A 24640-nucleotide genomic window follows, 5' to 3' on the forward strand; every position below is an offset into this window, starting at 1 on the left:
ATTTCCCTTTCTTATTTTTTTGTTTTATATATTCTCAATGATTTTCTGTTCTTCAGTTAATTTATTTGCTGTCTGAATATATTCCTGAGGGATATAAGCAGATCACACGTGGATTTAATAGTTTATGATGTATCTGTTGATTTGTTCTTTAAAATATATTGAAACTTTACTTAATATGTGAAGTTTAAGAGCAAATAATCTCCTTTCTTTATCCTACAGATTTATACAAAAGCTCTTACTTTGTATTATTTTCACATTCTAGCCAAAATAAAGTTGTAGCCCTTTATTTTGAATAAAAGTGTTTAATACTTTAAATTTGTCTTTTATTGTGAAACTCTTCCAGACAGGAAGTGTGTTGTGGTACCTTCAGCTTCCCGAATGATCCGCTCTGAGATCAGCCATATTCCCACTGACCAGCCGCACCGGCAGCCTGGCTCACACACCGAACCGATCCTCGGTGACCTGCTGCACACGGTACCGAATGAGTGACGTAGTTCGTCCCGAGTCCGTCCCGGAGCTCCCGGTCATGGTACCGAGCTGATTACACCGACCGGTGGACATGGAGCGGCCGACCTGAGGGAGTCGACGCTCCCACCGATATCCGACCGATATATCGAGAGGAAAGTCCAGATTTACGGGATTATAGCCGACTAGACGCGGGCCTGTAGACACAACGAGCCGCTAACGCGAACGGACTCGACGTTTAAACCGGAGGAGACTCAACCGACTCACCGACACACACGGACGGATCAAAATGGTCGGGAACGTTTTCCCGGAGCTAACGAGCTAGCCGCAGCTAGCAGGCGGAGCTCGACCGGAAGCGGAGCCGAAGAGCCTCGAGAGGCGGGTCGGGCTCGGTTAGTGTCGGTTACTCATCGGACTGAGTGTCGGTTACTCATCGGAGAAGAACGGTCCCGGGGGTCCAGGTCCAGGATGTCGGCTCAGGTCCGTTTGAAGCATCTGGAGGAGCTGCTGCTGGAGCAGAAGGCGGCCGGTTCTCTGAGCGTGGAGGCGCTGCTCGACCTGCTGCTCTGCGTCTACACTGAGGTCTCTCACTCCCCACTGAAGAGGGAGAAGCACATCACCGACTTCCTGGAGTGGGGTAGGTCCCGATCCTGGGCTGCGTCTTATTCTATAGAACAGTTAAAACACACACACACACGGTCCCGGGACCCTTTAGCGGTCACCAAAGGGCCGCCAGGTTCTCCCCGGGGACACAGGGGTCCACCCAGAGGGGGTCAGGTAGTCTTTATTGGGGTTCAGGTAGTCTTTATTGGGGTTCAGGTAGTCTTCACGGGGTTCAGGTAGTCTTTATTGGGAGGTCAGGTAGTCTTTATTGGGGTTCAGGTGGTCACTTCAGGTGGTCTTCGTGGAGGTTTAGGTGGTTTTCATGGAGGTTTAGGTGGTTTTCATGGGGGGTAGGGTGGTCTTTATGGGGGTTCGGGTGGACTTCGTGGAGGTTTAGGTGGACTTCAAGTAGGGCTGCACGATTATGGCCAAAATCATTATCGCGATTATTTTGATCAATATTGCGATCACGATTATTTCACGATTATTCATTCATTTTAGGGACATCTTTTTATTGCAGCACTTTCATGTTTAAATGAACTAGAACACTGCTTCCACTTCCATGTTGTGCTACATTCAGGCTAATGTACAACTCTTTGCATCAGCCTGGTCCTGATCACAGTGCATCTCGTAGAAGGAAAATATAAATAACAAAGTATCAACACTTTCCCCAAAATGAAATCAACAGAGCACTGCTTTCACTTCCATGTTGTGCTACATTCCAGCTAATCGCTATGCGCGCATTGCCATTAGCATTAGCATTAGCGATTACTATGCGGACACAACTCGAACGCACTCTGTCATATGATTTGTTCTTGGTTAACATCACTTGCCCAAAATCCAAAAAACTTCCAGACAACGAATGATCCTTTTCGAGGGGCTAGCTCCTCGCGCTGATACTTAATTTAGCTTTCACACGACACCCGTGGCCATCTGTCTCTCTACTGTTACGTGAGGAAGCGCTTGATTTGATATGTAGCAGAGCATGCATTTTAAATGCCAATATCGCAGACGATCATGCTTATTTAATCGTGGCAGACACAATCGTGATTGCGATTAAAATTCGATTAATTGTGCAGCCCTAACGTCAAGTAGGTTTAGGTGGACTTCGTGGCGGTTTAGGTGGACTTCACGGGGGTTGGGGGGGTCTTCATGTGGTCTTCATGTTCCGATGGAATCTCCAGCTCCACTAGCAGTGACTGATCTATCTCACCACGGTTGTATTAAATACACAGTATAACAGGATTCAGCCGTCAGAGCATGAACACAACACGTTATAACAACACAGTAACAAGGTAATAAACACACAATGACCTCACTCTGCCCAGACACCAATCTAAACCTCTTACTGTGAGATGACTTCTTAATGGTCAACATGGTCCTTCTAGTCAGCAGTTAACTCGGTCGCGGAGCTCTCAGCTGCACAGCGATAAACTATTCTTTCTGGTAACCGGCACAAAGTTGACGTTAACGGGGAGAGAACGCGGCGTAGAATTCTTCAACTCCAATCAGGCTTTTGGCTGAAAAGCAGGCCCGAGTTTTTTTCTTTGTTCAAATAGGCATGGTGAGGCCCAATAATTCAATTCAATTCAATTTATTTTGTACAGCCCATAATCACAAATTTGCCTCAGAGGGCTTTACAATCTGTACACATGCGACATCCTCTGTCCCAGGACCCTCGGGTGACCCTCAATGATGTCACTGTGATAGATTTAGTTTCTATGATCATTGTCCTCTGTCTGTTACACTTATCAACTACAGATTAATGTTGCACGGTGTATCGATACTAAAAAGGTACCGCGGTACCTGTACGTTAAAAACGATACGATTTTGCATATTTTTAGTAGCGATACTAATAGTAGCGATCAGAGCGCACTTCCTGCTCCGCTCCCTGTGACGCTGCCTGCAGGCATTGACTGCAAGGGGGCGGGGCTACCCAGCACTCACACACGCAACAGGCAGCGCTCACTCAGAGCGAGTGATAGCAGGGGAGACATGCATCAAGGTCCGTTTTACCGTTCAGTCGAAAAAACGACAATACGGAAATACGGTATTCTTGTTTTTCGTTTCAAACCAAAAACGGAAATGGGGGTCCGTGTACGGTCCCCACTGACGTACAGAGACCCGTCTGCGAAACTTGTTTCAAAGCCACACAGACCAAGGGAGGCTACACGTCTAACTAGCTTGATTCAAGAACGTAGCCCAGGCCAGACATGAACTCATTCTAAATAAACTGATGAAATTAAGTTTATTCGTGACCACACAGTCGAGACAAAGCACCTTAACGACAGACACCCCGAACTTTTCAAAGCAAATCTGATTATAAACATGAACACCCCCAAGCTCACCCATATACAGCTAACACGAGTAGCCTTATGCTGCGTTCACACCGGTCTCGTTGATTTTTTGACGCGCGTCGCGATTACATACAAAGTCTATGCACAGACGCGATGACACTGGCGCGCCGCGATTTTGCGATGGCGCGTTGGACGCGTTATTGCAGTGCGGTGGACGCGTTGGACGCCGCAAAATCGCCAACGCGCGAGCTGAAATTTTTCAACTTCAGCGACATAATCGCGTGACGCTGTGGCGCGATAGCCTATCAGCGTTGAGTTGCTCCCCCTGTCATCACTGGCTTTCTGCCGTTGTTGAATCAGGAAATAAATCCTGTAGCGTCTGTGTTCACCCAGAGCTCTACGATACCTCATATCAACAGAGACCGGACCAAACTATGTGTATGCATGTGTGTGTGTAAACCAAACGGTACAAACAATGAGTAGACGCTGCCATATTTACGTCTACGTGACGTTATTGAGTGCTGGTGGAGCTGCTACGATGTTAGCTTAGCCTAGCACCGACCCATCAGAGCTCCATTGAGAAGACAAGTAGCCTACAAATCGGCATCATTACGTAGTTATTTCGGAGTCCCTTTTTGTCGGTTTATTGCCGTTGAATCACAGCCAAATCAGTTTATGTTGTGTTCCTACAGCTGTAGTAAACAGTGACCGGTGGCTTGCTAGACACAGTGAATACAGCTCGATGAAATCCACGGAGCTCCTCTGAACAATATTATGAACCAGACATGACGGCGTTTGGCATTCCGATGTTTGAGGGACTTCCACAACACGTACAAAGCAGCAATTGTCCTTTTTCCTTTCACGGTTGAAAGCGGAAAGAAATGACGGCCAGGTGAACGGCTTCCAGTCGATAAACCACGCCCCCTCTCCGGCGCTAAGAGATTTTGCGGCGTTTGGTGTGAACACGACCGGCGGCGCGTTGGACGCGATTGTGCAGTGCGTTGGACGCGATTTTGCAGTGCGTCAAAAAATCAACGCGACCGGTGTGAACGCAGCATTAGCCGAGTTTGACGACAAGCCTATATGATCATGAGGTCACATCTAGGGCTGGGCGGTATGACCAAAAATGCATATCACGGTATTTTGTAAGATTCTGGCGGTTTCACGGTGTATCACGGTATTTCTTTTTTCGCGTTAAAGCATGAATTAATTAACGTCGAGAAGAAACGGCCGGCCAGCGAGCGGTGAACAGCTGTTTCTGTGGCGTGTCTTCCGTTCCGTCACTTCCTGTTTTCATGCTTATTTAATCGTGGCAGCCACAATCGTGATTGCGATTAAAATTTGATTAATTGTGCAGCCCTAACTTCAAGTTGTACAGAAGCCGCTCCTACGGCTGTCAGGGCCTGCAAGGCCTTCTCTGCTGGCCTAAACAGAATCACAAAGCTATATAAATTTAAAAAAATAAAATAATTTTATAATTTTATAATTTTTCTTAAATGATCTCATGTTCTCATTGCACAGCTACTGTCTTCCTCAGTTGCTCTGCTTCCAGTGCAGCTTGTTTTAAGTAGCTGAAGGAACTTTTATCCAATCAGATTTCACCTCGGTGTCTCTCGGTAGAACAGAGCCAGAGGCCTGCAGACTCTCACCTGCAGCCAGTGCAGATTAAAGTACACGGGGACGATGTTGTTGATTATCAGTGTTCAACCAATCAGATCTTTAGTTTGACATGTTGGGCGTATTCTTTGACGTGTCAGAGCTGCTAGCTGGCCTACAAGTACGTGATTGGTCAGTGGGCTAGCCTGACGTGTTGGGCGGTGACTATCTCAAAATCTGCTGCCTCTGTGAGCGGACATGTTCAGCCTCAAACGCATTAAAACGTATTCAAGAAATACAACTGGGGAGGCTCTACTGTCTTCACTGGCGTCCATGAATGGAGAAGGACTTCTTACTGGAACTAAAACACACGGATGTACTGAACAACATGAGATTAAACTCTTTATTAACAAAGAAAGGAGGATGGAGTTTGTCTTTAAATAGTGAACAGCAGCTCTGGTAAGTTAAATGTGTTTGTTTTTACATCTGCAGCAGCTTTAACATGCTTGTTTATATATTATTATTTTTACAACTTGTTTTTATGAAGATTTTTGTTTGGTTTAATATGTGATAGGAACCATTGTTGCATCCAGTGTTGTTCTGGGGACATATTTAGCCGCTGCCAACTTGGCAACTCTCTCGCTAAATCTGGAGACTTTCCAAACACTCATGGCGACTTGTTTTGTCAAAAGCTACTAGTGACAAATCTAGCGACTTATTCTGGTGTTGTTGGAGACTTTTCTGGTGTTTTGACGTTAAAGCTCGTACGTTCTGCACTGTCGTGAACGAGCAGCGCGAGCTGCCGTGAGCCCCTCCGCTGCCCCAAAGCACTCAGAGTCCCAGCTGCAGTCAGAGCAGAGAGGAGACGCTCTATCTGCAGGTGTTTGCTTCATTTTGACGCGAAACTAATAAGCGCAGCTGTGTTTCAGCTGCAGGACAGCAGTGAAGGCCCAGGTATAACATGCACGGCCCGCCACTGCTGGAGCACAGAGCCTCTCAGCTGTTAGCAGACTGTTGTTAGCGAGCTTTACCCAGCATGCAGTTCGGCGGAGAAATTTTATAAATGTACACTTATTAATGCTACAAATTGTTCATCTGTCACAAACTGTTGTGTCGTGGTGTTTTGCCCTGTTAAAGAGCGTTAGTTGTGGGTTGTTCATTGTTATAAAGTTATGACCATGACTAGGGTTCCCTCTCAATCCAGCTAAAATAACTAGCTCCGACTGTAGCATTCCTAGCGGTGAACAATATATTTTGCTGCCTGTTGAAGAGCAACAGAAGTTGTTTCGGCTGTGCACCGGTATGACGGTGTGAAAAATTCATTTCGTACAGGAAATTGAAACCCAACCCAGCCCTAGTCACAATGCACACAAACGTGCACTAAATGAAACAGAATTCATGCAAAATGGCTCCATGCTGGTGGATCTTGAGCTAATTATTTTTATTTTTAGTTCAGGAAAAATAATTATTCCATGAATTAAGATAAAATATGAAGTGAAAATATCAAACTCACTGTGCAAGTAAATGAAGCATTGTTTACCCCCCCCCCCACTCCCAGACAGTCAGACAGATAAATATACCAGCATCGTATTTGTGGTATTGTATCGAATTCTGGTATCGTATCGTAAGTATCGGGTATCGTGATATTTATGGCAGGTATCGTATTGATGTCATAATTTTGGTATCGTGACAACCCTACTACAGATTAAGCTTCATTACATCTTCATTCATTTCTGTTTGTGTGTAATAGTATATCATTGTAATAGCACTATTAATGAGTGTAATAACCGTGTACTAATACTATTAATATGAGTATAATAGTGCAATAGCAGTATAATAACCGTGTAATAATATAATAACGACAATATAACAATAACGGTGTAGTAACGTGTAATAATATATATTCATGAGTGTAATACTATTAATATGAGTATAATACCAGTGTAATAACAGCGTGTTATTTCTGTCCTTAGTGAGGCTGTTCACCACCACCGTGTAATACCAGTGTAATAACAGCGTGTGGTCTCTGTCCTTAGTGAGGCTGTTCACCCCCCCGTGTAATAACAGTGTAATAACAGCATGTTGTCTCCTCAGTGAGGCCGTTCACTACCACAGTGAAGGACATGCGGCTGCACAGAGATGACTTTGAGATGCTGAAGGTGATTGGACGAGGAGCTTTTGGAGAGGTATGACTTCCTGTTTGTTCAAGGCATGTTTCCTCCTCGTCTCCTCTCTCCTCTGTTCTCATAGTGGGAGGGACTAAGGCGAAAAGAACAGAAGCCACGAGGTACAACATTAGGAAATGAAAGACCCTCAATCTTCTTTACATCCTTTCCTCTTAACTCCTCATCTCTCCTACTCTTCCTCTTTCTCCTCCACTTCTTCCTCTTCTTAACTCCTCATCTCTCCTCCTTCTCCTCCTCTTCCCCCTTCTCCGTTTGATATTGTGACTCAAAATGCATCAATTCCAGAAGAAAAGTTAAGAAAATATTCCATAACCTCTTAAAACAAACTGTGTGCACATTGTCCACATACCAGAGGTAAAGGTGTGTTGAAGCCACACCCTCCTGCTGCCTCAGTATATGAACACACAGAGGTCTCTGTACACAGCTGTGTGTGTGTGGTACAGGCGTGGCTCAGAGGTAAAGTCTGACTCAGAGTTTAATAACCTGTTTGAACAGACTTCATGTCAACGAGAAGAAAAACGACGACTAACGTTTCCCTGAACCTGAATGTCTCTCAGGTTGCTGTGGTGAAGATGAAGCACACAGAGAGAGTTTACGCCATGAAGATCCTCAATAAGTGGGAGATGTTAAAGAGAGCGGAGGTGAGTTATTGGTTCCCCCACGCATGACATCCGTTCCCCCGCGCACGACAGACGTTCCCCCGCGCACGACAGACGTTCCCCCCGCGCACGACAGACGTTCCCCCCGCGCACGACAGACGTTCCCCCCGCGCACGACAGACGTTCCCCCCGCGCACGACAGACGTTCCCCCCGCGCACGACAGACGTTCCCCCCGCGCACCACAGACGTTCCCCCCGCGCACGACATCCGTTCCCCCGCGCACGACATCCGTTCCCCCGCGCATGACAGACGTTCCCCCCGCGCACGACAGACGTTCCCCCCGCGCACGACAGACGTTCCCCCCGCGCACGACATCCGTTCCCCCGCGCATGACAGACGTTCCCCCCGCGCACGACAGACGGTCCCCCCGCGCACGACATCCGTTCCCCCGCGCATGACATCCGTTCCCCCGCGCATGACAGACGGTCCCCCCGCGCACGACAGACGGTCCCCCCGCGCATGACAGACGTTCCCCCCGCGCATGACAGACGTTCCCCCCGCGCATGACAGACGGTCCCCCCGCGCATGACAGACGGTCCCCCCGCGCATGACAGACGGTCCCCCCGCGCATGACAGACGGTCCCCCCGCGCATGACAGACGGTCCCCCCGCGCATGACAGACGTCCCCCCGCGTTCTATTCTACATATGCAGGTGAGTTTAGAGCTTGGTTCCATTTTCAGTCCAGTTCTGGTCCAGGCGTGTTCGACCTAACATGGATGATGTCATGATGTTAACATGTTTGTTCCAACATGTGATAGTTTTCTGGATGTTGGCGTGTTGTATTTAACATGTAAACATGTTCTGTGTTCAGACGGCGTGTTTCAGAGAAGAACGGGATGTTCTAGTGAAAGGAGACAGTCAGTGGATCACAACGCTGCACTACGCCTTCCAGGACGACAACTACCTGGTCAGTACTGGTGCTGCCGGTACTACCGGTACTATTGCTACTGGTGCTACTACGACTACTACTGGTGCTACTACTGCTGGTACGACTACTACTGGTGCTACTACTGGTACTACTGGTGCTACGACGACTACTACTGGTGCTACTACTGCTGGTACTACCGGTACTACTACTGGTGCTACTACTGATACTACTGGTGCTACTACGACTACTACTGGTACTACTGCTACTGGTGCTAATACTGGTACGACTGGTGCTACTACTGGTACTACTACTGCTGGTACTACCGGTACTACTACTACTGGTGGTACTACTGGTGCTACTACGACTACTACTGGTGCTACTACGACTACTACTGGTGCTACTACTACTACTACCGGTACTACCACTGCTGGTACTACCGGTACTACTACCGGTGCTACTACGACTACTACTGGTGCTACTACTACTACTACCGGTACAACTGCTGCTGGTACTACCGGTACTACTGGTGCTACTACTGGTACTACCGGTACTACTGCTACTGGTGCTACTACTGGTACTACTGGTGCCAGCGTCGGAAATACACGAGGGCAAAGGGCAAAACTGCCCCTAAGAACTATCATTTTGCCCCTGATATCACTAGGAGAGGGGCAACAAATGGAGCGCTTCTTAATCAGACCTGTGACTGCGAGACTGCGGTCAACTCAGCAGACACTTACATGTTAGTGCACCTCTACGCTGACATTCACGGTAAACGCATTTAAACGGCACAGATCGGGAGCGAGCGAAGGACTTTGAAAGGCAACGAATTTCATTATCGATTCGTTGTGTCGCGCGATTATTACGCCACTCAATAAGTTGCGCCATTAACCATGGAAATAATAACCTCTATTTCTGCTTAGTACGTGTTGTGGAAGTCACATATATCCCGGGAAACTAAACGCCGTCATGTCTGGTTCATAACATTGTCCAGAGGAGCTCCGTGGATTGCATCGAGCTGTATTCACTGTGTCTATCAAGCCACAGGTTGCTGTTTACTACAGCTGTATGAACACTAAATAAACTGATTTGCTGTGATTCAACGGCAATAAACCGACAAAAAGGGAAATAACTACGTAATGATACCGATTTGTAGGCTACTTGTCTTCTCAATGGAGCTCTGATGGGTCGGTGCTAGGCTAAGCTAACATCGTAGCAGCTCCACCAGCACTCAATAACGTCACGTAGACGTAAATATGGCAGCGTCTACTCATTGTTTGTACCGTTTGGTTTACACACACACATGCATACACATAGTTTGGTCCGGTCTCTGTTGATATGAGGTATCGTAGAGCTCTGGGTGAACACAGACGCTACAGGATTTATTTCCTGATTCAACAACGGCAGGAAGTCAGTGATGACAGGAGAAACATCTCAACGCTGATAGGCTATCGCGCTGGGGCGAAGTCATCCAAGGTGTGGGAGCATTTCACACTCAATAAATCGAAAAGGTGTGTTAATTGCAAGATATGCAAAAGCGACATGGCATGGCACGGGAGCACCACGGTGATGATTCAGCACCTAAAACGTAAACATGTTGGAGTCCTTGATGAGGAGGAGTTCAACAGCAGGGTCAGTCACTACAGAATCCTACTTTAGCTCCGTTCTGAAGTGAGGAACCTAACGTCCCTCCAGCAGCTCTTCTGCTGTTTACTCCTTATCCAGCTTGACAAGCATGACAGGTTAGCGTTAGCTCGGTAATAGCAGTCGTAAAGCAGGGCTGGTATAGTGTGCAAGACTAAAGACACGTTTTTATTCACTCGCCTTTTTTGGCCCATTAATATCCGATTCATCGAAAAAATAATCACCAGATGAATCGATGATTTCAAATAATCGTTGCAGCCCTACATTCGACACCGTCTCAGCTACGGGAGACATTTTGGGGGTAAGTGTCTGGCTCAAGAAACATCGACATGCGACTAGCGGAGCCGGGGATCAAACCGCCGGTCCTTGATTGAAGGACGGCGCTGCTCTCCACTTGGCCGCAGTCGCTCTAGAACGGAGTGTAAATGATCGCTGAGCTGTTATTGGTTGGTATTGATCTGTTGTCTCCTGGTAGTACCTGGTGATGGATTACTACGTGGGCGGGGACCTGCTGACTCTGCTCAGTAAGTTTGAAGATCGTCTTCCAGAGGACATGTCCAAGTTCTATGTGGCTGAGATGGTGCTCGCCGTCCACTCCATCCACCAGCAGCACTACATCCACAGGTACTGGTTCTACTGGGATCACTGGGGGAATGTGGAGGCTGACGGTGTTTTAATGGTTATTTAGTAGGGGTGGGAATCACCAGAGATCCCGCGATACGACATGATCACGATACTTAAGTCACGATGCGATATTATCACGATACTGCGACATTATCACGATGCTGCGACATTGTCACGATGCTGCGACATTATCACGATGCTGCGACATTATCACGATGCTGCGACATTGTCACGATGCTGCGACATTGTCGCGATGCTGCGACATTGTCGCGATGCTGCGACATTGTCGCGATGCTGCGACATTGTCGCGATGCTGCGACATTGTCGCGATGCTGCGACATTGTCGCGATGCTGCGACATTGTCGCGATGCTGCGACATTGTCGCGATGCTGCGACATTGTCGCGATGCTGCGACATTGTCGCGATGCTGCGACATTGTCGCGATGCTGCGACATTGTCGCGATGCTGCGACATTGTCGCGATGCTGCGACATTGTCGCGATGCTGCGACATTGTCGCGATGCTGCGACATTGTCGCGATGCTGCGACATTGTCGCGATGCTGCGACATTGTCGCGATGCTGCGACATTGTCGCGATGCTGCGACATTGTCGCGATGCTGCGACATTGTCGCGATGCTGCGACATTGTCGCGATGCTGCGACATTGTCGCGATGCTGCGACATTGTCGCGATGCTGCGACATTGTCGCGATGCTGCGACATTGTCGCGACGCTGCGACATTGTCGCGACGCTGCGACATTGTCGCGACGCTGCGACATTGTCGCGATGCTGCGACATTGTCGCGATGCTGCGACATTGTCGCGATGCTGCGACATTGTCGCGACATTGTCGCAGCATCGCGACAATGTCGCGACATTGTCGCGACATTGTCGCAGCATCGCGACAATGTCGCAGCGTCGCGACAATGTCGCGACAATGTCGCGACAATGTCGCAGCGTCGCGACAATGTCGCGACAATGTCGCGACAATGTCGCGACAATGTCGCGACAATGTCGCGACAATGTCGCGACAATGTCGCGACAATGTCGCGACAATGTCGCGACAATGTCGCGACAATGTCGCGACAATGTCGCGATGCTGCGACATTGTCGCGATGCTGCGACATTCTGAGTATTGCGATAACATAGGCCTATATTGCGATTTATTACTTTTTTGAACTTCAGATGATGTCCCCAAAGGAAACCTGTCATGTTTTATCTGATAAGAAGTTTTCAGTCTGTTCATCTCACTTCAATCATTTTTATTGCAGCAGAATATGATCGTCAAGCAGACAGACTGACCAACAATCTCATAAATGTTGCATGAACCTGACAAACTGAACTGTTTGTATTACTACATAGTAGGGCTGCACAATGAATCGAATTTTAATCGCGATCACGATTTTGGCTGCCACGATTAAATGAGCATGATCGTCAGTGATATTGACGTTTAAAATGCGTGCTCTGCTACATATCAAATCAAGCGCTTCCTCACCTAACAGTCAGCCGACCACCAGGGGGCGAACGAGACGGGAGGTGTCATGCGTGCACCCTGCAGCGGCAGCATCACAGAAAGTTCTGTCTGCAGTCGAGTAGAAGAAGAGAGACAGACAGAGAGCAGACGGTGTCGGGTGAAAGGTGAATCTAATGTCAGGAGCAGAAGGGGAGGAGCTAGTCCCTCAAAGGATCATCATTCGTTGTCTGGAAGTGTTTTGGATTTCGGGCAAGTGATGTTAACCAAGAACAACTCATATGACAGAGTGCGTTCGAGTTGTGTCTGCGCCGCATAGCAATACAACCAACTTGTTCAGCCACCTGAAAAATCACCACAACCCAAAGTAGGATGAACGTATTAAGGCCAAAGCTAACGTCACCTCACTGGACCTCCGTCCATGTCCAACGTCAACCCAGAAACCAGAACAGTGACCCTGCACAGCGCATCCATCCACCTCCCAACGACACGCTGACATAACGCATGCAATCGCATTTCATTTGGCCAAAGACGTGTCCAATAAATATGTTTTATTTTGATGTACATTAGCTGGAATGTAGCACAACATGGAAGTGAAAGCCGTGCTCTGTTGATTTAATTTTGGGGAAAGTGTTGATACTTTATTTATATTTTCCTTCTACGAGATGCACTGTGATCAGGACCAGGCTGATGCAAAGACTTGTACATTAGCCTGAATGTAGCACAACATGGAAGTGGAAGCAGTGTTCTAGTTCATTTAAACATGAAAGTGCAATAAAAAGATGTCCCTAAAATTAATGAATAATCGTGAAATAATCGTGATCGCAATATTGAACAAAAATAATAATGATTATGATTTTGGCCATAATCGTGCAGCCCTACTACATAGTTCAACTTAACTGAATGCAAACGTGTGGACTCAGTATATGAACTATAACTGATATAAGTAGGATATGAGTTATATAACTCAGCATATGAACTATAACTTGTATAAGTAGGATATTAGAGTTATATAACTCAGCATATGAACTATAACTGATATAAGTAGGATATGAGTTATATAACTCAGTATATGAACTATAACTGATATAAGTAGGATATTAGAGTTATATAACTCAGCATATGAACTATAACTTGTATAAGTATGATATTAGCGTTATATAACTCAGCATATGAACTATTACTTGTATAAGTATGATATTAGCGTTATATAACTCAGTATATGAACTATAACTTGAATAAGTAGGATATTAGCGTTATATAACTCAGCATATGAACTATAACTTGTATAAGTATGATATTAGCGTTATATAACTCAGCATATGAACTATAACTTGAATAAGTAGGATATTAGCGTTATATAACTCAGTGTATGAACTATAACTTGAATAAGTAGGATATTAGCGTTATATAACTCAGTGTAACTTGTGATGCGTGGACGTGGCGGCAGAGAGACAGTGATGCGCTGCTCTCCTCATGAGCCGGCTGCTGTTGGCAGGTTTAACCCCGTTGTGAGGTCAGATGTCCTGTTTTGACCGACTTCCTACCAAATCACGCTGACCCGGACCTTTGCTGACCTCACCAGACAACAACTCAGCTCCATCTAGTGGACTGAAGAAGCAATTAATTTGATTTTTCTAAAGAAAAAAAAAAAAAAAAATATATATATATATATATATATATATATATATATATATATATATATTTATAAATAGTTTATAGAATAAAAGATCAATACTTGGCATCCGTGTATCGATACAATATCGCCAAGCTAAATATCGCGATACTATGCTGTATCGATTTCCCCCCCCCACCCCTATTATTTAGTGTGTTTAAATGGTTAGTTAATGTGTTTTAATGGTTATTTAATCTGTTTTAATGGTCACTTAATGTCACAGAGACATTAAACCAGACAACGTCCTGCTGGATGTTAACGGTCACATCCGCCTCGCTGACTTCGGGTCTTGTCTCCGGATGATGGAGGACGGCACGGTAACACACCAACACTCTCGTTATTATGTTGACTTTAGTCCTCCAGGGACAGACTTAAGGACTCTGTGTCCCTGGTCGCGGTGCAGGTGCAGTCTTCTGTGGCCGTGGGGACCCCAGACTACATCTCCCCAGAGATCCTGCAGGCGATGGAGGACGGGATGGGCCGCTACGGACCGGAGTGTGACTGGTGGTCTCTGGGAGTCTGCATGTACGAGATGCTCTATGGGGAAACGCCGTTCTACGCCGAGTCTCTAGTGGAAACCTACGGCAAGATCATGAACCACGAGGTCAGAGTTCAGTCTGTGGATTCACTTCAAACTAACTCTAAATTTTGTCAAAATAAGAAAAGCTGTGAGACTTTGGTCTGATGAAGTTCTTTCAGGATTTCTCTGACCAACAATGAGCCAGAATACTGAATCTGAGCCGTTTCCAGGTCGTCTGTCTCTTGACTCTCGTCCTACTTCCTGTCTTCTAAATCTGGACTGGTCTCAGTGGACTAGTCTCCATTGCTGTCCTCTTTACTTCCCTCTTTGTCTCCAGGAGCGTTTCCAGTTCCCCTCTCATGTGGCCGACGTGTCCGAGGACGCCAAGGACCTGATCCAGAGCCTGCTGTGCTCCAGGGAACACCGACTCGGCGCCAACGGGATCTCCGACTTCAAGAGCCACCCATTCTTCAGCGGGATCGATTGGGACAACATCCGGTCGGCCGAGGCCCCGTACATCCCCGACGTGTCCTCGCCCACCGACACCTCCAACTTCGACGTGGACGACGACGTCCTCAAGAACCCGGTGAGGACGAAAGTAGTCGCGTTGTACAGGTGTTCCGCTTAGTAACCCGTCAGTCTAGTCATTCAGGTCTCTAGTTATTCAGGTCCTGTCTCTAGTCTTTAAGGTCCTGTCTCTAGTCATTCAGGTCTCTAGTGTGGAAATTTGCGTCTGCTCCACAGCGAGGAGGCCACAGCACATGGCCAGCTGCTGTTCACAGTGGACACGCTGCGATAATAAATCTGGACCTAATCATCACCAAAGGTGTAAACATTTCCAAGGTTGCTGTGACTGATGTTGCACTCTCTGATCATTTCTGTGTTTTCTTTGAGAGTGCAACTCCTTGCACACAAATGTCCAAACCAAGGTTGTGACAAAGCGTTACATCTCTGAAAACACCAGTGAACTATTTATTCACAAGTTCTCCTCCACACCAGCCCTCTCTTGCCTCTCAGTCAATGAGCTTGTAGATGGCTTCAATTTTAAAGTTAAAAATATTATTGATGCCATTGCACCCACTAAAGTGAAGGTTGTCTCGGGGAAGCAAAGATCTCCTTGGAGAAATGCTACGCTGGTCAGAATAGAGAAACGAGAGTGTCGGAAAGCTGAGCGCAGGTGGCGAAAAACTAATCTTCAGGTTTACTGTGACATCTATAAAGAGAGACTTCGCAATTACAATTTGGAACTTAGAAATGCAAGGCAGTCATTCTTCTCTGACATCATAACCAAAAACAAGAACAATACACGCGCCTTATTTGCTACCGTCGACAGGCTAACAAACCCTCCAGTGTCGGTAGCTGCTGAGCTCCAATCCACCGGCATGCAATCAATCTGCCTCCTTTTTTACTGACAAAATTCAGAAAATTAGACAAGCAGTCAGTGCCTCCAGCTCCAGATATGTGTTGTCCCGATCTCTGAATAACATCCATTCAAATATCATGACACAATTTCATTCAATCGACCGTAGAAGCCTAGAAGACATCATACAACATCTGAAGTCATCCTCCTGCTGCTTGGATATTCTACCAACACACTTTTTCAAAAATATTTCAAACTGCATGACCACTGATCTTTTACAAATTGTAAACACATCCCTTCTCTCAGGTGTCTTCCCACAAGCCCTAAAAACTGCAGTTATTAAACCACTCCTAAAGAAGGCTAGTTTAGACTCTGCAACGATGAAAAATTATAGGCCAATATCAAACTTCCCATTTTTAAGTAAAATAATTGAAAAGCGGTTTTCCAACAGCTTACCGACTTCTTGGCCGTAAATAACTGCTTTGATGTTTTCCAGTCAGGCTTTCGACAGCACCACAGCACTGAAACTGCTCTTGTTAAGGTTTTCAACGACATCCACTTAAACATAGACAATGGCAGAAGTTCAGTCTTAGTGTTACTGGATCTCAGTGCTGCATTCGACACGGTCGACCATGCCATACTCCTAGAAAGACTAAACATCTGGGTGGGACTCTCTGGCACAGCACTTAACTGGTTTGAATCCTACTTGAAGGGCCGAGAATACTTTGTGTCTGTAGCTGATTACACATCAGAGCTGACTAAAATGACATGTGGTGTTCCCCAAGGTTCAATACTGGGGCCTCTTCTGTTCAACATCTACATGCTTCCACTAGCTCAGATTATGGAAAACAACAAAGTGTGTTATCATAATTATGCAGACGACACAAATCTACATAACTATGTCACCAGGGGACTATAATCCCATACAAGGGCTGGGTAACTGCATTGAACAAATCAACAACTGGATGTGCCAGAATTTTCTTCAATTAAACAAAGATAAAACAGAAGTAATTGTTTTTGGTACCAAGGACGAACAATTGAAAATCACCGCTCAGCTTCAGTCACTGATGTTAAAACCCACAAACCAAGCCAGAAATCTAGATGTAGTTATGGATTCAAACCTCAACCTGAACAGCCATATCAAGACAATTACAAAATCAGCCTCCTATCACCTGAAGAACATATCAAGGATTAGAGGATTTATGTCTCAACAGGATGTGGAAAAACTTGTCCACGCATTTATCTTCAGCAGACTGGACTACTGTAACGGTGTGTTTACAGGTCTCTGTAAAAAGTCCGTCAGAAAGCTGCAGCTGATTCAGAACGCTGCAGCTCGAGTCCTCACTAAGACCAGGAGGGTGGATCACATCACTCCAGTTCTGAGGTCTTTGCACTGGCTTCCTGTCCAACAAAGAATTGACTTTAAAATCCTGCTGTTGGTTTACAAAGCACTGAATGGTTTAGGGCCAAAATACATCTCTGATCTGCTGCTACCTTATGAACCATCCCGACCCCTCAGGTCGTCTGGGACCGGTCTACTTTCTGTTCCCAGAGTCAGAACTAAACATGGAGAAGCAGCGTTCAGTGTTTCTGCTCCACATATCTGGAACAAAGTCCCAGAAAGCTGCAGGTCTGCTGAGACCCTCAGCTCATTTAGATCAAGATTGAAGACCTTTCTGTTTGCTGCTGCCTTTAATTGAACCACGTTCAATTAATATATTAATCAATTTCCTGCATTTCTGCATTTTACTACTGCGTTTTATTTCTTACACTGTTTTTTAATTGTTTTTAAATCTCCTTTTCTTTTGCCTTGTGTTTTGATGCTTTTAATGGTTTTATGTGAAGCACTTTGAATTACCTTGTTGTTGAAATGTGCTATACAAATAAACTTGCCTTGCCAAAACTGGTTTACAATTAAAGGAATTTAATCCCACTGATGCAAGTACGATTACAGTTGTACAATAGAGTACATTACTCCTTTGAAATATTACAATATTAACCCACTTTGGAAAAAACTACCTCTGGTCCCAGGACCCAGCCGTCCCAGGGAACCACACGCTAAAAAGAGGCAGAAAAACGCTTTCTATGCCCGTCCTCATATCCGTTCGAAACTCCTCCCCTTCCGTCTATCCCAATTCTTGTTGGCTAACTTCCAGGAGTGTATTCGCCTGTCTGCCTTTCTGTCCCTGAGTTTACTAACACGTTCAATGACTGTCAGTTATTGTTTAATCCCTCTATGATAAACATTCCATATAATAGATAAGACTTTGCAACTTTTGGCAAAAGCTACATGTCTCAAATTCTACTGTTAGCTACTAATCCTAAAACACTTTATGCTTATCTTAATTATGCATTTCCAAAACGCTTATGATTATGACGAATTATGAATTCTTAATTATGAATTCTTAACCACTTTTATTATATCTACGGAACACACAGTTCTATGCTCAAATTTCTTACACGAGTCATTCAGGTCCTGTCTCTAGTCATTCAGGTCTTGTCTCTAGTCATTCAGGTCTTGTCTCTAGTCATTCAGGTCCTGTCTCGAGTCTCTCAGACCTTGGCTCTTGTCTTTAAGGTCCTGCCTCTAGTCTCTCAGACCTTGGCTCTTGTCTTTAAGGTCCTGTCTCTAGTCATTCAGGTCCTGTCTCTTGTCTTTAAGGCCCTGTCTCTAGTCATTCAGGTCCTGCCTGTAGTCTTTAAGGTCTCTAGTCTTTAAGGTCCTGCCTCTAGTATTTAAGGTCTCTAGTCTTTAAGATCCTGTCTCTAGTCTCTCAGACCTTCGCTCTTGTCTTTAAGATCCTGTCTCTAGTCTCTCAGACCTTGCCTCCAGTCGTTCAGGTCCAGTCCCTAGTCTCTCAGGTCCTGCCTCTAGTCATTGTGGTCCGGTCCACATTAAAGACCGTTAAAGACCTGTCGACTTTCTCATGCACACTCCAGAATATAAAGGTGGTCCAGTCTAACATTGTTTCTCCTGCAGGACATCACCCCTCCCATGTCTCACACTGGTTTCACTGGTCAGCACCTCCCCTTCGTCGGCTTCACTTACACCACCGACAGCTGCTTTGCTGACCGCAGCTCCGTCAGCCAGACAGGACTTGGCCTCCGTCAGGAGGAGGTGGGAGGAGGTCAGGAGGTCGAGGCCTTCGAGAGGCGGATCCGCCGACTGGAGCAGGAGAAACAGGAGCTGAACCGCAAACTGCAGGGTGAGACAGACGTGTGTTTAAAGTGTACAGGACTGAAGTATTTATTGGATGTAGTACCGGTACTCCTGACCTCGGACCTCTGTATCTGCAGAGTCCACTCAGGCCCTCCAGGCTCCGGCTCGAGGAGGAACTCTGACCCGAGACAAAGAGATCAAGAAGCTCAACGAGGAGATTGAACGGCTGAAGAAGAAGCTGGCAGGTCAGAGTGGTGGTGGTAGTATTAGGAGTAGTTGTAGTAGATGAGGCAGCAGTATTAATGACTTCAAATTCAATCTTTGGTCATGTTCAGTGTCAATATCCATCAGGTGAGTAAGCCCCGCCCCTCTTCTGTGGTAGACTCTGATAGGCTGGAGCACCAGCTGGAGGAGGCGGTCACACTCAGACAGGACTACGAGAGCTCCGCCTCCAAACTGAAGACCCTGGAGAGGCAGGTGAAGACCCTGAGACAGGAGAAAGAAGAAGTCCACAAGGTAGTTCTCATCACTGATACTGTTCTCTGGTCTACCCAAGTACATATAAGTGGCTCAGCTAAGATCAGGTCTAAGTACCCTCAGGTCCATTAGGATCCGGTCCAAGTATCCTCAGGTCCATTAGGGTCCGGTCCAAGTATCCTCAGGCCCTTTAGGATCAGGTCCAAGTATCCTCGGGTCCATTAGGATCAGGTCTAAGTATGCTCAGGCCCTTTAGGATCAGGTCCAAGTATCCTCAGGCCCTTTAGAATCAGGTCCAAGTATCCTCAGGCCCTTTAGAATCAGGTCCAAGTACCCTCGGTTCCATTAGGATCAGTTCTAAGTATCCTCTGTTCCATTAGGATCAGTTCTAAGTACCCTCGGTTCCATTAGGATCAGTTCTAAGTATCCTCTGTTCCATTAGGATCAGTTCTAAGTACCCTCGGTTCCATTAGGATCAGTTCTAAGTACCCTCGGTTCCATTAGGATCAGTTCTAAGTATCCTCTGTTCCATTAGGATCAGTTCTAAGTACCCTCGGTCCCATTAGGATCAGTTATATGTACCCTCGGTTCCATTAGGATCAGTTCTAAGTACCCTCGGTTCCATTAGGATCAGTTCTAAGTATCCTCAGGCCCTTTAGGATCAGTTCTAAGTATCCTCAGGCCCTTTAGGATCAGTTCTAAGTATCCTCTGTTCCATTAGGATCAGTTCTAAGTACCCTCTGTTCCATTAGGATCAGTTCTAAGTACCCTCTGTTCCATTAGGATCAGTTCTAAGTACCCTCGGTTCCATTAGGATCAGTTCTAAGTACCCTCGGTTCCATTAGGATCAGTTCTAAGTATCCTCTGTTCCATTAGGATCAGTTCTAAGTATCCTCTGTTCCATTAGGATCAGTTCTAAGTACCGTCTGTTCCATTAGGATCAGTTCTAAGTACCCTCGGTTCCATTAGGATCAGTTCTAAGTATCCTCTGTTCCATTAGGATCAGTTCTAAGTACCCTCTGTTCCATTAGGATCAGTTCTAAGTATCCTCGGTTCCATTAGGATCAGTTCTAAGTATCCTCGGGTCCATTAGGATCAGGTGTACGTACCCACGGGTCCATTAGGATCAGGTCTAAGTATCCTCGGTTCCATTAGGATCAGTTCTAAGTATCCTCGGTTCCATTAGGATCAGTTATAAGTATCCTCGGGTCCATTAGGATCAGGTGTACGTACGCTCGGGTCCATTAGGATCAGGTCTAAGTATCCTCGGGTCTATTAGGATCAGGTCTAACTACCCTCAGGTCCATTACGATCAGGTTCAACAAACTACATTGTATATATATTATATGGTGATTTGGTCGAGCTCATTCCTGGAAGTGGTCTCTGGTTTTGAACATGACCCCCCCACCTGAATGTGACTAGTCCAGTATCAGCTGTGTCTTGAACCACACCTGGTGTCCTCCTGTGAGCAGCAGCTGGCGGACTCTCTGGAGCGTCTGAGGAGTCAGACGAAGGAGCTGAAGGAGGCGCACTCTCAGAGGAAGTTGGCCCTGCAGGAGTTCTCAGACCTGTCTGAGAGGATGGCCGACCTGCGGTCCTCCAAACAGCGTCTGTCCCGTCAGCTCAGGGACAAAGAGGAGGAGATGGACGCCCTCCTGCAGAAGATGGACGCCATGAGACAGGAGATCCGCAAGACAGAGAAGAACCGCAAGGAGGTGAGAGAAAGATTTAACCCCCATGACCCCCGGGGGACTTCTCACCATCAGTCACTTCCTGTCCTTCAGAATAAAAGCCTTGTATGTGTTTGTCAGCTGGAGGCTCAGCTGGACGATGCGAAGGCGGAGGCGCAGAAGGAGAGGAAGCTCAGGGAGCACAGTGAGGTTTACTCCAAACAGCTGGAGACAGAGCTGCAGAAGCTGAAGGTCAGAGGTCACACACACAAGCATGTTTGTACTTCTGCACTTGTGAGGACCCTCTTTGACCCTCACACAATCAATCAAGTAATGGTGACACTCTAAAACTCAAACTGGTCCTTACTAAATTAACAGAAGTGAGTGATTGTGGTCCTGGATCTGGTCTCAGTCTCAGCAGGGTCGAGGGGCAGTAGCCGGGGGGGCGGAGTTTCAGCAGGAGCTGTCCCGTCTGAAGGCAGATCTCGATACGAAGATCCTGTTCTATGAGGAGGAGCTGCTGAGGAGAGACTCCTCCCACTCCTCCGAGATCAAAAACCTCCGTAAAGACCTGCATGAGTCCGAGGGGGCGCAGCTCGCCACCAACAAGGAGCTGCTGCAGCTACGAGACAAGCTGGACAAGGCCAAGAGGGACAGGTGAGTCCTGAACCAGGTCAGCAAGGGGGACAGGTGAGTCCTGAACCAGGTCAGCAAGGGGGACAGGTGAGTCCTGAACCAGGTCAGCAAGGGGGGCAGGTGATTCCTGAACCAGGTCAGCAAGGGGCACAGGTGAGTCCTGAACCAGGTCAGCAAGGGGGGCAGGTGATTCCTGAACCAGGTCAGCAAGGGGGGCAGGTGATTCCTGAACCAGGTCAGAAAGAGGGGCAGGTGAGTCCTGAACCAGGTCAGCAAGGGGCACAGGTGAGACCTGAACCAGGTCAGAAAGAGGGGCAGGTGAGACCTGAACCAGGTCAGAAAGAGGGGCAGGTGAGACCTGAACCAGGTCAGAAAGAGGGGCAGGTGAGACCTGACACAGGTTTTGTTTTGTTCCTGCAGACAAGCAGAGATGGATGAAGCTGTTTCAGCTCTGAAGGAGAAATCTGAACGAGAGAAAAACCTTCTGACAGAAGAAAACCGCAAACTTACGGCTGAAACTGACAAGGTGAAGGACTGTAGTCCTCAAGTTCTGAAGTACTGATGTATTGAAGTCAATTGTATTGGGCGGTAGTCCTGGAGGGCGGTAGTCCTGAATTAAAGTAGTCTATTAATTAAATATATGAAATATTGTGACTGCACATGATCAGTGAGTAACACTACTTTTCTCTTAGCTGTGTTCATTTGTGGATCAACTGACGGCTCAGAACCGTCAGCTGGAGGACGACCTGCAGGACCTGTCGTCTAAGAAAGAGAGCGTGGCTCACTGGGAGGCTCAGATCACAGAGATCATCCAGTGGTGAGTCCAAGCAGGAGGAGGTGCTCTGTGTTACTAACATGCATCTGTGGACCAGGAGGAGGTGCTCTGTGTTACTAACATGCGTCTGTGGACCAGGAGGAGGTGCTCTGTGTTACTAACATGCGTCTGTGGACCAGGAGGAGGTGCTCTGTGTTACTAACATGCGTATGTGGACCAGGAGGAGGTGCTCTGCGTTACTAACATGTCTGTGGACCAGGAGGAGGTGCTGTGTGTTACTAACATGCATCTGTGGACCAGGAGGAGGTGCTCTGTGTTACTAACATGCGTCTGTGGACCAGGAGGAGGTGCTCTGTGTTACTAACATGCGTCTGTGGACCAGGAGGAGGTGCTCTGTGTTACTAACATGCGTATGTGGACCAGGAGGAGGTGCTCTGCGTTACTAACATGTCTGTGGACCAGGAGGAGGTGCTCTGTGTTACTAACATGCATCTGTGGACCAGGAGGAGGTGCTCTGTGTTACTAACATACGTCTGTGGACCAGGAGGAGGTGCTCTGTGTTACTAACATGCGTCTGTGGACCAGGAGGAGGTGCTCTGTGTTACTAACATGTCTGTGGACCAGGAGGAGGTGCTCTGTGTTACTAACATGCGTCTGTGGACCAGGAGGAGGTGCTCTGTGTTACTAACATGCGTCTGTGGACCAGGAGGAGGTGCTCTGTGTTACTAACATGCGTATGTGGACCAGGAGGAGGTGCTCTGCGTTACTAACATGTCTGTGGACCAGGAGGAGGTGCTGTGTGTTACTAACATGCATCTGTGGACCAGGAGGAGGTGCTCTGTGTTACTAACATGCGTCTGTGGACCAGGAGGAGGTGCTCTGTGTTACTAACATGCGTCTGTGGACCAGGAGGAGGTGCTCTGTGTTACTAACATGCGTATGTGGACCAGGAGGAGGTGCTCTGCGTTACTAACATGTCTGTGGACCAGGAGGAGGTGCTCTGTGTTACTAACATGCATCTGTGGACCAGGAGGAGGTGCTCTGTGTTACTAACATACGTCTGTGGACCAGGAGGAGGTGCTCTGTGTTACTAACATGCGTCTGTGGACCAGGAGGAGGTGCTCTGTGTTACTAACATGTCTGTGGACCAGGAGGAGGTGCTCTGTGTTACTAACATGCGTCTGTGGACCAGGAGGAGGTGCTCTGTGTTACTAACATGTCTGTGGACCAGGAGGAGGTGCTCTGTGTTACTAACGTGTCTGTGGACCAGGAGGAGGTGCTCTGTGTTACTAACGTGTCTGTGGACCAGGAGGAGGTGCTCTGTGTTATTAACATGCATCTGTGGACCAGGAGGAGGTGCTCTGTGTTACTAACATGCGTCTGTGGACCAGGAGGAGGTGCTCTGTGTTACTAACATGCGTCTGTGGACCAGGAGGAGGTGCTCTGTGTTACTAACATGCGTCTGTGGACCAGGAGGAGGTGCTCTATGTTACTAACGTGTGTCTGTGGACCAGGAGGAGGTGCTCTGTGTTACTAACGTGTGTGGACCAGGAGGAGGTGCTCTGTGTTACTAACGTGTGTCTGTGGACCAGGAGGAGGTGCTCTATGTTACTAACATGTCTGTGGACCAGGAGGAGGTGCTCTGTGTTACTAACATGTCTGTGGACCAGGAGGAGGTGCTCTGTGTTACTAACATGTCTGTGGACCAGGAGGAGGTGCTCTGTGTTACTAACATGTCTGTGGACCAGGAGGAGGTGCTCTGCGTTACTAACGTGTCTGTGGACCAGGAGGAGGTGCTCTGCGTTACTAACGTGTCTGTGGACCAGGAGGAGGTGCTCTGTGTTACTAACATGTCTGTGGACCAGGAGGAGGTGCTCTATGTTACTAACGTGTGTCTGTGGACCAGGAGGAGGTGCTCTATGTTACTAACATGTCTGTGGACCAGGAGGAGGTGCTC

General features: G+C 47.1%; 1 protein-coding gene across 2 annotated transcripts in view; it reads left to right on the forward strand.

The window, feature by feature from the left end:
* Nucleotides 1-388: 388 nt before the first annotated feature.
* cdc42bpb (CDC42 binding protein kinase beta (DMPK-like)) overlaps nucleotides 389-24640 on the forward strand; it is a 53868-nt gene continuing 29616 nt past the window's right edge. For both annotated transcript variants that reach the window (XM_079290771.1, XM_079290772.1), the window contains exons 1-16: nucleotides 389-1102; nucleotides 7056-7147; nucleotides 7705-7788; nucleotides 8620-8715; nucleotides 10793-10941; nucleotides 14309-14402; nucleotides 14489-14689; nucleotides 14943-15191; nucleotides 18946-19171; nucleotides 19263-19370; nucleotides 19508-19641; nucleotides 21075-21317; nucleotides 21414-21524; nucleotides 21685-21929; nucleotides 22329-22434; nucleotides 22601-22725. In XM_079290771.1, the coding sequence (XP_079146897.1) occupies nucleotides 934-1102; nucleotides 7056-7147; nucleotides 7705-7788; nucleotides 8620-8715; nucleotides 10793-10941; nucleotides 14309-14402; nucleotides 14489-14689; nucleotides 14943-15191; nucleotides 18946-19171; nucleotides 19263-19370; nucleotides 19508-19641; nucleotides 21075-21317; nucleotides 21414-21524; nucleotides 21685-21929; nucleotides 22329-22434; nucleotides 22601-22725 (2432 nt within the window). In that variant the 5' untranslated portion in view covers nucleotides 389-933. The remainder of the gene's footprint in view (nucleotides 1103-7055; nucleotides 7148-7704; nucleotides 7789-8619; nucleotides 8716-10792; nucleotides 10942-14308; nucleotides 14403-14488; nucleotides 14690-14942; nucleotides 15192-18945; nucleotides 19172-19262; nucleotides 19371-19507; nucleotides 19642-21074; nucleotides 21318-21413; nucleotides 21525-21684; nucleotides 21930-22328; nucleotides 22435-22600; nucleotides 22726-24640) is intronic.

The sequence above is a fragment of the Melanostigma gelatinosum genome (genome assembly GCF_949748355.1).
Source record: "Melanostigma gelatinosum genome assembly, chromosome: 19".
Lineage (NCBI taxonomy): Eukaryota > Metazoa > Chordata > Actinopteri > Perciformes > Zoarcidae > Melanostigma > Melanostigma gelatinosum.